General features: G+C 43.0%; 1 protein-coding gene across 4 annotated transcripts in view; it reads left to right on the top strand.

Moving 5' to 3' along the window:
• The window catches only part of axin2 (axin 2), a 58132-nt gene that overhangs the window by 33088 nt on the left and 8889 nt on the right, over positions 1–16155 (top strand). Inside the window, exons 1-3 of one of the 4 annotated variants that reach the window (XM_011485870.3) lie at positions 10563–10810; positions 11958–12892; positions 15388–15528. In XM_011485870.3, the coding sequence (XP_011484172.1) occupies positions 12069–12892; positions 15388–15528 (965 nt within the window). In that variant the 5' untranslated portion in view covers positions 10563–10810; positions 11958–12068. Of the gene's footprint in view, positions 1–10562; positions 10811–11107; positions 11392–11957; positions 12893–15387; positions 15529–16155 lie in introns of those variants that run through there. The other 3 variants (XM_011485933.3, XM_011485829.3, XM_020709766.2) reach the window with 3 other exon arrangements.

Below are 16155 nucleotides of genomic sequence, written 5' to 3'. Positions count from 1 at the left end.
GGTTTTGCTCTTTATCTTCACTTTGTGATTAAATATGAGATACTTCTGGAGACTTGAGGGTGAGTTCCAGTTTTCAGAGGTTGTGACTCACACTCAAACCATCAAAGTCTGAATAATTATTACTTAACGTCTTTTCAAAATGCGCCCTGCGTTGTCGTTGTTGGGTTCTTGAAGCGTACGTTAACTGTCAGGACTGCTGCGTGTATACTACTGCAGTCACATGTAGGAGCCGCTGTCATGCAAGTTTGCCCCAGACGATGGGTAAAGTCGCCATGGATTGTGTGGAGTAAGAGGGTTTTTACTTCGAAATATAATTAGTCACAATAACATAAGAAATGGTCATCAAAACATTTATTTAAAAAATTCTGAGCAAAAAAAAAACAACTTAACTTTTAACTACAAAGATGAATTTTAAAAAAACGTACCTGATTTATAGTTTAAAAGTCATAGAATCTAGAAGACAAAATTTAAAATTAAAGGACTAGGATAAAAGTAGAATCTTGAAATTAAAATAAGGAGCTTTTTTTTTTTACTGTCTTCTGGCAAAAGAAAAGTTTTCACTGAGGGATTACTTGGTTTACTTCCAGATTTTTGGCTCCCATCACATTTGGATCAAGAAATCTGATTGCAGATTTGGTCATTGGGTTAAATGCACCCAGTGACCTGCTGCCCATTTTCTTCTGTTTCTATTAAAACCCTCTCAGTAAACGCTGCAGCTGTTCAACATTTATTAGTTTGGAAATGAATTTATAGTCGCCCTCATTCAAGATACAATTGTGAGAAAGAAAGTGCAGCATCTTTCAACGTAAAGCTTCTCATTAGGAAATAATAAAAACTGCATCTGGTCCCTAAGAGGTCTTGAAATGAGGAAAACGCACCCTTAGGTGAAAAATAAAAACGAAATGCTGTCATAAAATTGTGTCAGTATTCGCTGAGTCAAAATGTTAAGGCATGACTCAGAGATGGCTGTTTGAGCAAAAAGAGATTGAAGCTGTGCTTTTATTATCTGTTTATGGAGGAAGTTGGCAGAGTCTGCTTCTTTGACGATCCCATTGTGGAACATTTGTTACCCTTTTTTTATTTATTTACCACTGCTTTAGTCAACCAACATTCTGTTGTTGGATGGGTTTGATTCTGTTGTTCAGGGGAAAAAGTGACTTTACAGTCAATTTACTTTCTTATAGGGAGTAAAACAATTCCTAATTATTCCTCTTTTTTTCTCTCTGTGCTTAATGCATGGTGCCCCCCCCCCCCCCCCCCCCCCCATAGCAAAACCTTTGCCCCCACTTGCACTCCCCCCCCCCCCAGTTGAGTCTGTTCTAAAGATAAATTAACAGAGCAAATTATAAAAGAGAAAAAACTCAAGCTGGGCCTGGACTACTAATGGTTAACTGAAACGATCCAACCATTCTGCATTTGCATATTGTCCATATGTTTTTGGAATGTTGTTCTTTCACATTAAAACTTTCTCCCTTTGCTATTTGAACTCACTTTTACTCCTTTTACTTTGATATTCTTTGCAAAACAAACAGCAGAAACAGCTTGAGACCTGCAGAGCTGGAAGTGAATGCAAACTGGCTGGATGATGAGAACGCGAGCCGTTCCACAGGTGACTGAATATCTCATTCATGCTGAGCACACACTGCATTGTTTGGTTTTGTCGGCATGACTGCCGCCGTGTGTGAACAGGCTTAGATCACTTGCTTCTCAGTTGAGCCCGTTTCAACCAGCAGGATGTTGAAATGTGACTATGACTCAAAGAGCCATTGTTGCATCCTTTTTGGTCGTGTTGCCTTACCTTTGTCCGCGGCATCATTTAGTCACCAGAGGCCGTTCGTTGGCTTTATTGTGTGTGGACTGAGCACCAGTCTAGCTGCTCTCATCTTTTCTATTCAGCTCTAAAAGCCCAACTGCTCTCAAGTCAAACACATCCCAATAATCACTTGATGCTGGTTAAAAGTGGCCGTCAGGGTTCAAATGAATGGTCACACATATTTATCACAATCACTTGATATATTTACCACGGTGTAATTGATATTATTAACAAGTAATTAGTACACGTTTACTTTGTCAGAGGAAGTACAGCTCAAAGGACCATCAAAACACAAACCGGATCTGCAGCTCACACTTCAAAGACAGCGGAGCTATGCGCTGATGCAACGCACCGTTTGAAATACCGTTTCTAACCTGCTGCTTTGTGCTAATCTGGTGGCAACGGGATGTGTTATGTAAATGAAGAGGGGTTTATGGTTCTGCAGCTAATCAACAATGTAATGGGGGCTCGTCACACAGCTCACACCATAGGTTGGTGAGAATCTCTTCAGAATTCTAGCTATGATTCAGATTGCCACTAAATCTTTGATTTAACAGAAAAAAATGTGTTTTGGGAGAAAAACAGGCCACGGGGCAAGTCCAAAGTTACTGGAAAATGTGTAAAAGTGTGAGGAGGTGTAGACACTTCAGTCAGGGATGACTCTGTTTTCCTAAAACTGGTTTTCTCTTATTGGTTTTTGTTTACAGCCTTCATTAGAGCAGCTGTGGTAACCGCATGACGGGGCTTCTGCTGTTAAAATCACGCACAGGTTTATGTGATGTTTCTGCAGGTTTCTCCACATATTCAGGTCAAATTAGCAGTGCTTTCTTTGAATGAAAGTATATTTGTTTCCTGCTAACATTTCATCTCACTGTGTTTGAATACAAATTCAAGCTCTCCATTCATTTAATTTCCTTATAGCAGACATTGTAGAGAAATGTTCGTATAGTTTAAAAACGTTTAGGTTAATAACCATAACCTGCTGCCCTAACCACCGTGGGTCCTGCATATAAATGGGGAGACGGCATTGATGCTGCACTGATGCTCTTCATCCGATGAAGACTCCCGCTTGGACTTTTGTTTTCTTGAGGGCTGGGGCTTTACCCTTGCTGGGTTTCTTGGGAGGTATGTTGTCTAAAAATGTGTACATTTGTAAAATGACAAGATTATAATCTGTGCTCGGAGTTGCAATGACCAGCGGTGTAGGATGGCCCGCTTTTTATTTACCCTGGGCTTCAGGGCGGCCACTGGCACTTGATACTGACGGCCACTGTCCGGACACATTCAAACATCATCCAATCCAGTCGCCGTGATTTGGTAACGGCATTATCCCCGCCTGACCGACGGCTGGCTAACTAACGCTGTCTACATTCGTGACCAGGCTAACGATTTTCTAAAAATCGGGCGGCGGCATGAATTCTTAAAGATTCTGACAATGCCTCCTTATCCTGCGTTGGCGGTTGCATTTGTGACCATCATAATAAACCACTGCTGATGTATTTGACTTTTTCAGCCTCAACTGTCCTCTTCTTGCTGTTATTCATGCAGCTGCATCCGGTCATAAGTCAGTGCACACATAGCTGAGAGAGGTGGACAAACTTGCAGAATTTCAGGATCCCTTTGAGAGTGCAGCTCAATTCTGTGTGTCCTAACTGATTGGCAGGAATATTTTCATTTACAGAACAGACAAATCAAATGTTTGTTTCTGGCAATGTCAGCATTGCGCTGCAATCTGGAGATTTCAAGTTCTAGAGAAACTGTGCCTATTTAGCTCTGCAGGCAAATGTTCGGAGCTGAGCAGGGAGCAGAACACAAGACACATTGTGCCTGACAAAATCGCTTTTGTAAAATCTACATGAAACACTGGTTGATGAGTCAATCAGTGCAGCGGTAACAGTCCTGTCTCCCTGTTTGAAGTCCCACTCCAAGAAGGAGGGTCTAAGGGCAGGGATGCCTTGTTTAGCTCAGTCTGTTTAGTTTATTTTAGCAATCAGCTATTGTACTTTGACAGATTTTATGTTTTCCTATAATTATCAGTGTGAAACCCAATGAGACAACTGTGTTGTGAGATTAGGCCATGTAAATAAACTGAATTTAATAGAGTATTTGGAGCTGTTTTCAAAGCGTTCCCATTGATCTTTTAATTCTAATTATACCATGGTCCGGGTGAATACTCGATTCTGAATGGCTGCTGGGTATGCGTTAAAACCTGATAACCGCACGGTGAAAAAAGAAGTTCCGGTCGGCTAGCTTAAATGATTTGTATCACTGCGCCGGCTTCTGTAAAACAACCTTTTGCTTCATCATCTGGGCAAAAACAAGCGGTAAGCGATTAACTTTCCCTCTGAATTGATGCTTTATTCAACCCATCGGGAAGATCAACATATATCGCCGAATCTTGACTGCAGCGGTGGTACTGCACGACGCGGACTATATGTTATATATATGATGCGCCGCATCACGTAACATATAGTACGCTGTTTATGAGAAAAGTGATCCAAATCGAAAAAAAAACAAGAATAAAGTACTAAAACTGAAAAAAAAAATTTTTTTTGTAAATGACCATGGTATAAGCGGGTTAATGGCCTTCGAAGTGTGCGGTTACTATTTTTTAACGCACTTCGCGGAAGCAACCGTCCGCTTCGCGTCGGACGGCGTGCGTGCGTTAAAAAGTAGTAACCGCACACTTCGGCCATTAACCCTCACTTATGCCACTTGTAGCCAAACTAAAAAAAAAAAACGTGTCGTTTTCAAGAACGTAGTTTCTGCAGAGTGGAAATTCCCCTCCGAGTTGGGGTCAGGAATGTTGGCAGGGGCAACCCTGCCCCCCTTCCCATCCCCGTTTCTGAGAGCTCTGTCTGAATTCTCTCCCACTAGCTTACAGCCCCTCAAACCCCCAACTTAACATTACCTGTGCAACAAAAATGACAAGCAATATGGGAGCTATCCAGCTGCACAGTTTTGAGCCAGATTCCCGGTCAGATGAGGAAAACATGTCATGACGCTCTAGCGTGAGGACCCAGATGCTGTAACCCAGAAGGAAGACAGGTGAGGGATTTGGCGAGAAAAGGTTTATTATTCCTGCTAGGAAGATGGTAGGAGTAGTAGCTGGGTGAGGTCCGGACTTGACTACGGCTGGTGGCGTGGCTGGAGGGCTTAGTGCGGTTAAGGAGAGCCGTGGGATCCTCAGGATGTCTCTGAGCAGCAGGAGGGAAGAGAGCGCTGATGTCACTCGTGAGGTGCTGGTAATCCTGAGACAATAGGCAATAATTAGTTTGAGGCTTGGAACAAGACAAGAGTTTGCAGAGCAAAAAACTTAAGACCAGGCATAGTCACCATAAGGGGTAACGAACTGGCGTTGAACTGATGAGTAAGGTCTCCTTTTAAGCAGTATGGCCGATGAGGTGAGTGGCGTCAGCTGGTGGCAATCAGGGAGCAGAGCAGGCAGAGCTGGAGGGGGAGGAGTCTGACAGGCACCATGACAAAACAAAGATGTCTACAAGTAGATATGTCAGCATGGAGCAGAGCAGGGAGCCCAGCATATGATCTAAATAAACTCTTTTTTAAATGGCTTTTTTTCATCTGCTCCTGATTCACAATGTAAATAAAGAAATATTCAGAAATGCAATTTAGAGCTTAATTTCCTTAATATTTTTCCTCCATCTTTAAAAAAAAAAATGCGACAAGAATATGTTAAAAACACAATAGAGTGGGTCTTTAAGTTGACATCGCAAGAGTCCCAAATGATAGGTTTTGAACTCAAAGTGGAAAAAAAAGACTTGTTCGTGTCTGAATAACAGGTGAGGCCTAAAAAACGATGTGCAAATGAGTGCATGCGTTTTCCACGCTGGAATGGAACTAGACGACCAACCGTTTCTGTGTGCACTGGTCCGGCAAATATTCACTCAAATCAGATAAAGTCTACGTTTGGCCAAAACGGATTAGACCTGGCATTGTTTCTATACATTATTAAAGTTTTAAGCCACCGAAAAACAGGATTGAAAAAAGAAAAAAAGAAGGGAGAGCGGGAGGAGAAAGTAATTGTTCATCCTCTGTGCTCACACCTACAGCTTATGAAGCGAATCCCTTATCCATTGCTTCAAAAGATGACCACTCCGGTTGATTTTCACTTTCATAACAACTTTACCTGACTTATTTCTCTGCTTGTTCATTAAGATTGTTCTTTCCTAAAGCGGAAATTAAAGTTTGTTTTTTCCTAAATGGGGCGTTTGGGAAGGAATGCTCCTAACAAGCCATAACAAGCAGATGAATGCCTGGCTTCTCAAACTTTAAGGGTGTTATGCACCATGTCCAACTTCAAAGCCCGTCTTTACTCCACACTTTAATTGTATCTTCTTCAAGCCTGTCTGCCTGACCACCATCTGATTCTGCTGACAAATGCACTTCTCTCTCTACTCCGCGCTCATCCTTCTATCTCTCCATTCCTCTTTCTCCATCTGTCATGGCAGATACACCTCCTCTCTTTTCTTTTCCTCCCTAAGCTTCTCCAAAGTCGCTCTGGCTACAAGTTTCAGCTCCGGCACCCGGCTTACGGGACTTTTTTTTTTTTTTTTTTGCTAGTGTTGACATCTGCCTCTCATGCAAACATAGTGTTACTTTTTTTTTTGCCTCTTTTCTCTTTTCCGTTGCTTCTTTATTTTATTTTTTTTAACCTTTCTTTCTGAGCACAAAAACAGACATTCACGCTTCCCTCCATATGGGCTTTAATTTGCCATTGTCCCCCAAGATATTCCTCGCTCAGGCTTGAGATAAAGGGATAATCACTTCAAAGGGAAGCCAGGGGGGAGCCTGCCCCCTCCCTCCCAGCTGAAAGGAGAAGTGGACAATACGCTAATTGAGAGGGGGAACTGATCACAGGGTCTGTTCAAAGGGACGCCTGGCCACGCCAACTCCTCCCTCCGACGCACTTAATTTTATTAGTGTTTATGGTGATGCTTCAGCCAAAATTATCACTCAAACGCACCACAGCCTTTGAACTCCCAAATTTTGGGTTATTTGCAATTATCCACCCTTTCCTCTGTTTTTCTGTGTAGGATTTGTGAGGAGGAAGGAGCGCTAAAATGAGAGAATTTATTGTCCGCGTTGGAAGAATGCAGGCTTGTGAGCTGGGGATGTGATGCAAATCCAAAGATCCTTAAAAAAAAAAAAAAAAAAGAACTGATGCAACTAATGGTGCACCATCAAAGGCTGCCGCATTTTTTTGGTGCAATAAAAACAAACAGGGCAAAATGAAGCTGGACTCGTTTTCTAATCTCTTTTCATTCCACTGTCATATTTTAGATCCTCTATTTCCGGGTTTCTCTGTGACACCTATGCAAACACAATTGGAGTGAATACTTTCACTGGTCTCTAAGAGCAGGCTCTAATTAAAGACGAGCTTTGTTTCCAATCTTCGCTGAAACGCCAGATGCCTTTAGTTTCTTCCAAACCACGAGCTCTCAATTAGCCTCTAGCTCACCTCGTTTTATTGGGTCTTCATAGCACGTCGGTGGCAGCACTTGGGTCTTGTATTGTGCTTTCAAAGCATTTGGATCTTCCTGTGAAATGGTTAGGACCCCAACAAAGGGGTCAGGTTGGGGTCAACATTAAAAAGAGAGGCTCTTATGGCTGCTTTACAGCCACCCTGGCTCTTTTGTCACTGCAGAACAAGAGCATGCAGATTCAAGGGTCAACAGGTGTGGTCTGAAGGCTTTAGCGTCTGATTAAATGTTCAAAATGAAAGGATGAAACCTATGGCTGCACTGGTGACCACAGAAGTTAGGGTTTGGAGGAAAAAGAAGACTAAAAAAAACTTGCACTACTTAAACAGCCTGATCTCCAAATGTCATAAAAGGAGATGAAGCCTGTCAGCAAAAAAAACAAAAACAAATTCTGACCGAGACCCTCATTCCCTGACATATACTGCCTTAATCTGTGTTAGGATAACATTTTACCCTCGAATGTGAAATATGCTTCATTTAGGATTATCCTGCAAATATTACATTTTGAAACCCGTCTGTATCTCAATTTTGCCTTTACAGATACAGATAAAACTATGGTAGGGAAATGTAATGACTTTAATTGGGCGTCTCTGATCAGTGGTGAATATCAACCACTGACCCATTTTCAGATCTCTGAGACAGCTGGAGGCTTTGGAGCTTGATTTTCTTTTTTTTGCAGCAGCGATATTTGCTTGTCGGAGCCCTAAGATGTGGCCATGAATGACCTGTTAAACTCTCATGCACATACATAGCCAGACAAAACAACAGACACGTGGAAACAGACGTTGTTATGCACTTTGCTAATGACACCTTGCAGCAAATATTTCTGTAAGTACAAAGGGAGTGGCTGGCGGGACACCATCAAAAGTTAAGCAGGAATGTCTACTTTTGAATATTAAGGAATGCAACCAAAAATATTCCAAACCAGATGGGATTTTTATACCTTATAAGTCTTTTTAATGTAGAAAATGTATGTTCGGGGTGTCTGAGGGCTTCCAGTGATTGTTTTAAATCAACAGTTGCTCATCTGAAGGAGTTTGTTCCCAAAATTTTTAAATTAAACAGACTTTACTCAAGATGCCATTTTGAATCTACATGGTTCTAGTTATGCATTTATGCTTATTTTTTCATGTTCAACTTGACATGAATTAATCAAAGAAGCTGGATTTCATTAGCTGTCTTGCCCTGCGCCATCATGAGAGTTTTGTGAATTCGAATCCTCTGACTTATATAATTATATTCCCTTTTAAAGTTGATTTTCAACATCAAAGGGACAATATAGCCTTTGAAGTACCATGGGATTGGATCACTGTCTAACCCGCTCTTTAAGATTCTGTCACAATGACATTAGGAAAGTCATGTGAATTAAAAGAGTGGAGAACAGCTCTTGCCTTTCCTCTGTGTCCAATTTCAGTCAAAATGTCATGCTGTGCCATTTTCCCCTAATGTGGAGCTGGCGAATGTGCTACATGGACATCTTTGTGGCTAAAATTCTGTGACTATTATGTAAACTATTTGACAGTTTCAGTCCACAGGATTATAGAAAAAAAGGCTTATAGTTTAAAAGTATTGTTAAAGCAATACTTATGAACGTAAAAGATACTTTCCTGCAAGTTTTATTCCACCGATTTTTACAGTATTTGCAGCCAACAAAGTGTAAGTCAAGCAAGTACCGGTATATTATAGACTGTACATTTGGTGTAGGAAATATACTAACTAAATACTTCTGCAGACTGACTGAACATTTTAAGTTAACAATATGTAGATAATATATTAAAAGTAAACTTTAAGTATACTGCCTAACTTTTAGTATAGACTACTTATAGTACACTTATATAAACCACTTTTGATCAATGTATCCTTAGCAAAAAGTGCTACACCTGAAGTTTGTTTTATTAAGTAAACTTGAGTATATGTATAGCAGGTATGGACTGTGTACATCTAGTGTAGGAATATGTGTAGGAAGTATTCTAACTGAAAACTTCTTCAGACTGAATTGGATCATTTTAGGTTAACAATCTAGATAGAATGGAAAAAGCTAACTTCAAGTACACTGCCTCACTTTCACTACATCCTACAAGTATAGTTGTGTTAAACTTAAGTAGACTACCTTTTGCTAAGGGTACACCTAAAAGTAGTGCACTTGAGTATAAGTACAACAAGTATACAGTACTATGGACCATTTATGTTTATTGGTAATGTATTTAAAAAGTAAACTTCTTGGATACTGCCTCACTTAGTATAGACTACGTATAATTGTAGAACACTTCATTCGATTCATTTTTGCTAAGGGTACTCTTAGCAAAAGTGCACTTGCACTTAAAGTTTATTTTATTTTTATGTATACTTGATTGCAAGTATACTATATGCCCTTTACATGTAGTGTAGAAAATACACTAACTGGTACTTCTTCAGACTAAATTGGATCATTTTAAGTTTACAATATGTAAACTGAATTTAAAAAGTAAGTGTACTGCCTCATTTTTAATAGACTAAATATACTTGTAGTAATCTTATACTTCCAGCAAAATGTCCCGCCAGCCACTCCCTTTGCGGAGTATACTTCTTAAGACTAAATTGGATCATTCTAAGTTTACAATATACAGATTTTAAAGTTGTACAAAAGTAAACTTTAAGTATTGTAAGTATACTGCTTCACTTCAAAGGTAGACAATTCATATTACAACTAAATGGAACATTTCAAGTTTACAAATTAAAAGTAACTTGAAGTATACTGCCTTTTAGTATATATATAAATATATATATATACTACATTGAAACAATGTATTTTATACTAATTAAGCAGATTATAAATGCAAGAAAAATGCAAAGTGAGGTGTGAATAGAAGGTCAGTATTTTCTTTTTTTATTCTTTTGAAAGTTTTTTGTAGCAACCGTCAGTGAGAATAATACAGTTGCTTCGGCGGATCGCTCTCTTTGACGCTCCAAAGCCTCGGGGAGTTGGCTCCAGATTGCTTGTGTTTGATAAGGTCCTGACAAGCCACTAAAAACCCTTCCCGGTCTTTAAAGTTGATCAAACTTGCATAAGCGTGCACAGAGACACCCGCGCTCATAAAAGAGCACGCGGGAATATCGATTAATATGAATTAAATGCTTTTGCACAGTTGACTTTAAATCCCAGCCATTTTTATTTCTGCTTCATCTCTTCGCTTGGAAGGAGACGCAGCGCTGCGTTTTTATGTATCTTCCGGGACCAGGCCGGCGGTTCCTTCCTTTGAAGTCCACAGTTGAACCTTTAGCCCGGCTGGTGAAGAAACAGCCGCGAGGGCTTCTGCCGCCTGCCATGACTTCTTGAAACACTACCTGTGGAGAAAAGCCGGGGAGGAGGAAGAAGAAAAGATTTCCCTTTTGATTCACGTTAAACCTGTCCAAAGCGCGGACGGGGGCAGGGAGCAGCGCCGCGGCCGTTTCTGGGACTTCTTCTTCACTTTGGCGTTTTCTAATTAGAGAGACGACTCGAGCAGCCGCGCGGATGGTAAGTTGTCGGAAAGCTGTTCCACAGGCCCCCCCTCTCGGCCGCTTTGATGTGCTACTGCGGGGCTTTCAAGTTTAGAAATGCGGGATGTGTTTCTGTTTTTTGTGGGCGAGAAATACACTGAAATAGATAAGAAGCTTATATGTTTGTTTGTATGAAAAACCCGAATATTTGTGCGTCTTTTTCTTCTGGCTGGGAACATTAAAAAAAAAAAACGTGATGTATTCTTCAGTTAGAGCCCCCTCCCTCCCGTTCTCTCCCCCCACCTCCTTTTCTTTTTAACCTCCTCCAGATTTTGACACCCCCAGTGATCTACATAGGCGGAGAGCCTGCCTCCTCTGAGGTCAGTTGTTGAATGGGACAGCGCACCAAAACGCGGCGCCGCCGTTCAGCAGAAGGAGCACACATCACATGTGGAGCGGCGCGGACTTAAAGTAGTCCGCCGCGCGCGTTCAGTTGCGCTCGCCTGTCCCCGGCTTAGTGTGTAGTCTCTCTCTTTATATATATATTGGAAACCATTGGAATTAGGCGAAACTTTTTGAATCGGATTTTATTCTGCTTGGAAGGATATGCCCGCGATGGTACGTTTTCATCTCTGCTTCTGCGTCTTTTTGGACTTTTTTTCAGTTTGTGGTTGAAATCGCCACGTTTGTTTGTCTTTCAATGTTACAGCTATTATCTTCATTTAGGGATGAACGGCGGCGTTCCCCGCAGGGCTATTTGCGTTTAGGGGAGGTCATGCGGGCGCAGGAGCTGATGCAGACGCGGAGAGATGCAGGCAGGCAGGCAGGCAGGCGCGGCTGCGCTGCGGACAGAAGCGGGTTTAATTGGAGCTGAAGCCCGTGACATGGACTCGTTAGGAGAACATGTGTAAGCCACAGCTGTGAGGACGCGTTTTTGGTTATGAGTGAGAAGATTAGTCCAGTAAAATGTTACTTTGATGTGGCAGATCAATGCACGTGAAGAATGCAGGCTGTGGTTGATCTCTCGCTTAAGTTATAAATAGATAAATGAAACGATAGAAGCCTTTCATACTTCCTTTCTGTGTGAACCCGGTGAGGCTGTTCTGAAAGGGCTGTTTACTTGATGTCTTTCTTTGAAGTTCAGCAGGATCTGGCTTTGATTAGATCAATACTTTGTGTTTCAGAGTGAAGAGGAGCTGAGAAGGTCCCCCGCTGCTTTTAGAGAGTGAGGAGAAACAGGCTGGAGCTCAGTGGAGGCAGAAAGGCACTCACACACGGCGAGCAGAGCTGGAGCCATGAGCAGGGCGCTTACGGAGCACATCAGCACTAGCTTCCGAGAAGATGCTCCTCGTCCTCCGGTGCCAGGGGAGGAGGGAGAGGCGTCATGCTGCAACCCCAGCAGACCTACCAAAATGAGAGCCCAAAGCAAGGTTAAGGAAGCTGCCGCTCCTCCGGGCTCCACACCGCGGAGGAACGAGGATGGACTCGGGGAGCCGGAGGGCAGTGCATCCCCGGACTCGCCTCTAGTCCGATGGGCAAAGTCTCTGCATTTCCTCCTAGGCGACCAAGACGGTGCTCACCTCTTCAAGACCTTCTTGGAGCGGGAGAACTGCGTTGACACTTTGGACTTCTGGTTCGCCTGCAACGGCTTCAGGCAAATGGACCTTAAGGATACCAAAACGCTGCGAGTTGCCAAAGTTATCTTCAAGCGGTACATCGACAACAACGGCATCGTCGCAAAGCAGCTGAAGCCTGCAACCAAGACCTTCATAAGGGATAGTATCAAGAAGCAACAAATAGACTCGGCCATGTTCGACCAGGCGCAGACGGAGATTCAGTCCTACATGGAGGAGAACGCGTACCAGATGTTTCTGACCTCTGACATATACCTCGACTATGCGCGCAGCGGCTGCGAGAACGCCGCATACATGAACAACAGCGGGCTGGGCAGCCTCAAGCTCATGTGTGGATACCTTCCTCCTCTCATTGAAGAAGAGGAGTGGAGTTGTAACGACCTGAAGGCAAAGACATTGGGCTCTGTGGTTGGACTGTCCGCAAAGAACCTGAGGGCCACCGCCGCCATCCGGACAGCTGTTGAAGTCCTGGAGAACAAATGCAGGTATGGGAACGCTCCTTCATTATCCCGCTCTAAATATGTGGCAGTTATTTCAAATATGCCTTGGAGAGAGGTAAAAGCGCATGATCAAAGCTCAGAGAGGAACATGCATGTGTGTTTGTGCCCTCCTGCCTTGTAGTTAGTCAGGGGGTGGAGAGGCGGGGAGGGTGCAAAACATGAATGCATCTGAGCCTTCCTTTTAAGTAAATGGTGTCTTGCAGGCAGCCCTCTGCTGGCTTGCTCAAGTTTCCTGTGCTTTGAAACCCTTCCTCCGGTTCAGGAATGAACTCAGACACCAAACCTCATGCCACATCAAGGAGTGTGCTGCTATTGTAAACTTCTGCCTCCCCCCCCCCCCCTGTCCTTATTGCACCCACTAAGCCATATAGTTATTGCTCACTGTTGCAAAATCTTCCTTAATCCAGGGAAATGTAGAGTTAAAATAAGTAGACTCCTGGAGGAGACATTGTTTTCTTGGTCAGAGATGAAAGCGGTGACGATTTGTGGAAAGCTTTTATCTTAAGAAGTCGTCCCACACACCATCCAACAGCTGAAAGTCTTTTTAAGCCAGTAACATTGTGAAAACAGGATTTTTTTTCCCCCCGCATAAGCCTCCATCAAAGTAGCTTCAGCTTACTTTTTTACCAAACAACTTTGTGCACACATCTGGACTCGGTTATTCCTCAGAGAGTTGATCGTGTCTCCAGAGTTCGCTTTGTTAAGAAAAGCAGGAGATATTGGTGATTCATTCCTTTTCTGTCATGTTATCTAAACATTTTTAGAGATTTCTGATTTAAAAAAAAAAAAACTTGTGCACCAAAGTGATTAGGTTTAATAAGTCAGTTTAAGCATTCCCCTGAGGATTTTCTCCTTCATGAGAGCAGATGTCAGATAACATCACAGCACAGTTATTGTTGTTTCTTTTCTTGGAAGGGACCATGTGAAGCTAGAAGCCAATAAGCACAAGGATTGTTGACATGTGGGCATATCCTGCCTTGCAAGTGTGGTCCTCTGCATTTTTATTTTGTGTGTGTGTGTGTGTTTTCCCTGAAAGAATAGTGGGGAGGGATGGAGCCCCTTCTTTTCTCCCTTCCGTCACCCACGTTTTCCCCCTGCCTCTCACCGTCTCTCTGGGTCAACCAATTTCCATCTCAAACATGTGGAACTAATTTTGCCACTGCATACATTCTGTTTTCCTTCATCTGTTTGAGGGACCTCCAATCGTCGACTACAAAGCGGGTAGAAAGGCAGGACAACAAAAAGACATTCTCGGCTCGGCGCTGCCGATCCGGCTTTTGCGGCGGAGTTTTTCCCTCTCTTTGTTTTGCGTCCAACGCTTCTATCTCCTCCGTTTGAAAGAAAAAATGTGTCTAACAAGAGACCAAGCGTGGTTTGGAGGGAGAAAAACAGGAAGGAGGGGGGGAGATCATGAAAGAAAGGGGGAGTGGGGGGGGGGGGGGAGTGCAGAGAGCCCAGCTGTGCTAAATACCTGACTCTTTGCGTGGACCTTCCAAAGGTCAGATTTGTGCTTGGGGCCTACAGCTTTAGTCATGCTGGGGTTCTCCTCAGCACTCCCGGCAGAAGGCATTCTCATAAAGAAAGAGGCCCACCTTCCCCCTTTCCCCTCTCTCCTTCTCATTCCTTCTCTAAAGCTCAAGTTCCCCCGTCTTCTCCTTCCCTCCCTTCCTTGTCCTCCCCCTCACTACTGGAACAGGAATGCAACACAGCAGGAGAGAGTAGAAAAGACAGAGAGACTTTAGAAAGGAAAGTAGGGGAGAGTTGGCAAGGGAGGGGCCCTAGACCATCTGATAGCGGAGAGGAGATGGAGGGGAGAGAACTGGCGAAAATAGTATAACCAACCTGAAACCTGACGGGGGGGGGGGGGGGGGGGGGGCATGAGAAAGAGGACAGGATCAAGAAAAAACAATACGCCCACATGTTCAACATCACTGTCCCATTCCTTCAACTCCTTAAAGATCCAGAAAGCTGTTGGGTTTTTTGTGGTGTTTTTAATTTAACACATTTATCTGATTTCGAAAATCATTATAAAGAAAATTAAGCTCAAAAGTGTATTTCTTTGTATTTCTTTATTCATCTCATTGTGAATCAGGAGCAGATGAAAAAATTCCATTTGAAAAAGAGCTTATTTAAAAACACTCAGGAGGCCAGGAGCTCACTGTTATGCTCTGGTCTGCAAGAGGGAGGGGAAGGGGGGCGGGATTGCTCTGTGCCTATGGCCCCGCCCACAACCCAGAGGTGAATTTTTAATGAACCACTCTACCTAAAAATGACACAAGTCTTTTTTTTTTACTTTGGCTTATAACAGCATATTCATAATTGAGAATAGACCAAAAGATAAGAATGGGACTTTAAGAGGAGAACATTCACAAATCCATCGTAAAGATGCTACCTTTGCTTTTGAATAAAGGACATGTACCCCAAACTGCCACCTCTCGACACAGATCCTCAAAACAAATGTCCTGGCTGCCCCTTTTCAGGTCGCATCGCCGGGGAGACCCCGCCAGCCCCTACTTTGTCAACTCTGGCTACATTTTTGCCCCCGCCACCAGTGCCAACGACAGCGAGATCTCCAGCGATGCCACGACAGACGACTCCATGTCGATGACGGACAGTAGTGTGTAAGTTCTTGTTTTCTGTCCCTCCTCCTGGAGCTCCAGCTGGCTGTGATGAAGCAGCACGGCTCATTTCTGGACAAAGTTCTGAGAACTTTTATTGTTTCCATCACATCTAAACGAGGCTGGACCAGGTTCCAGTCAACACCTTTCCAGGAAAAAAGTCTTGTTGGTGTGAAGGAAAATATTTGGTCTTGTAGTTCAACATGATCTGCTTTTCTTGGAGCCAAGGGAATGCACTACTGAGGAATAATGGCGTGTAATGTATTTTAATTATCCTCTATGACCGACTACAGGTAATTCTGTTAATGTGTAGCTGTTGCTGTACGCCCCCAGGAGATAACTGTGGGAAAGTCATTACGTCTGAAGACCTTTTTGAAGTTTATTCTGATGCATTACAGGCTGGAAAAAACACTAAGAATGTCTTGATGTGGGTGGGGGTGTTGTCTCCCTTTGCTCAAAGTTGATATGTATCCATCCCACCCACCCTTCTGCCACAACAGACTTGTTTTTTTCATATTATCTAATCGCTTTTTCCCTTTGAAGAAGTGGAGGAGCGAGGGAGGGAAATGGCCGTTCGGGCCTCAAGACAAACTCATTGAAAAATGTTGGCAGCAAATGAAAGGAGGCTTA

The sequence above is a fragment of the Oryzias latipes genome, chromosome 1 (assembly GCF_002234675.1).
Source record: "Oryzias latipes chromosome 1, ASM223467v1".
Classification (NCBI taxonomy): domain Eukaryota; kingdom Metazoa; phylum Chordata; class Actinopteri; order Beloniformes; family Adrianichthyidae; genus Oryzias; species Oryzias latipes.
Note: the sequence above shows the minus strand (reverse complement) of the source record. Positions and strands in the feature narration are given on the sequence as shown.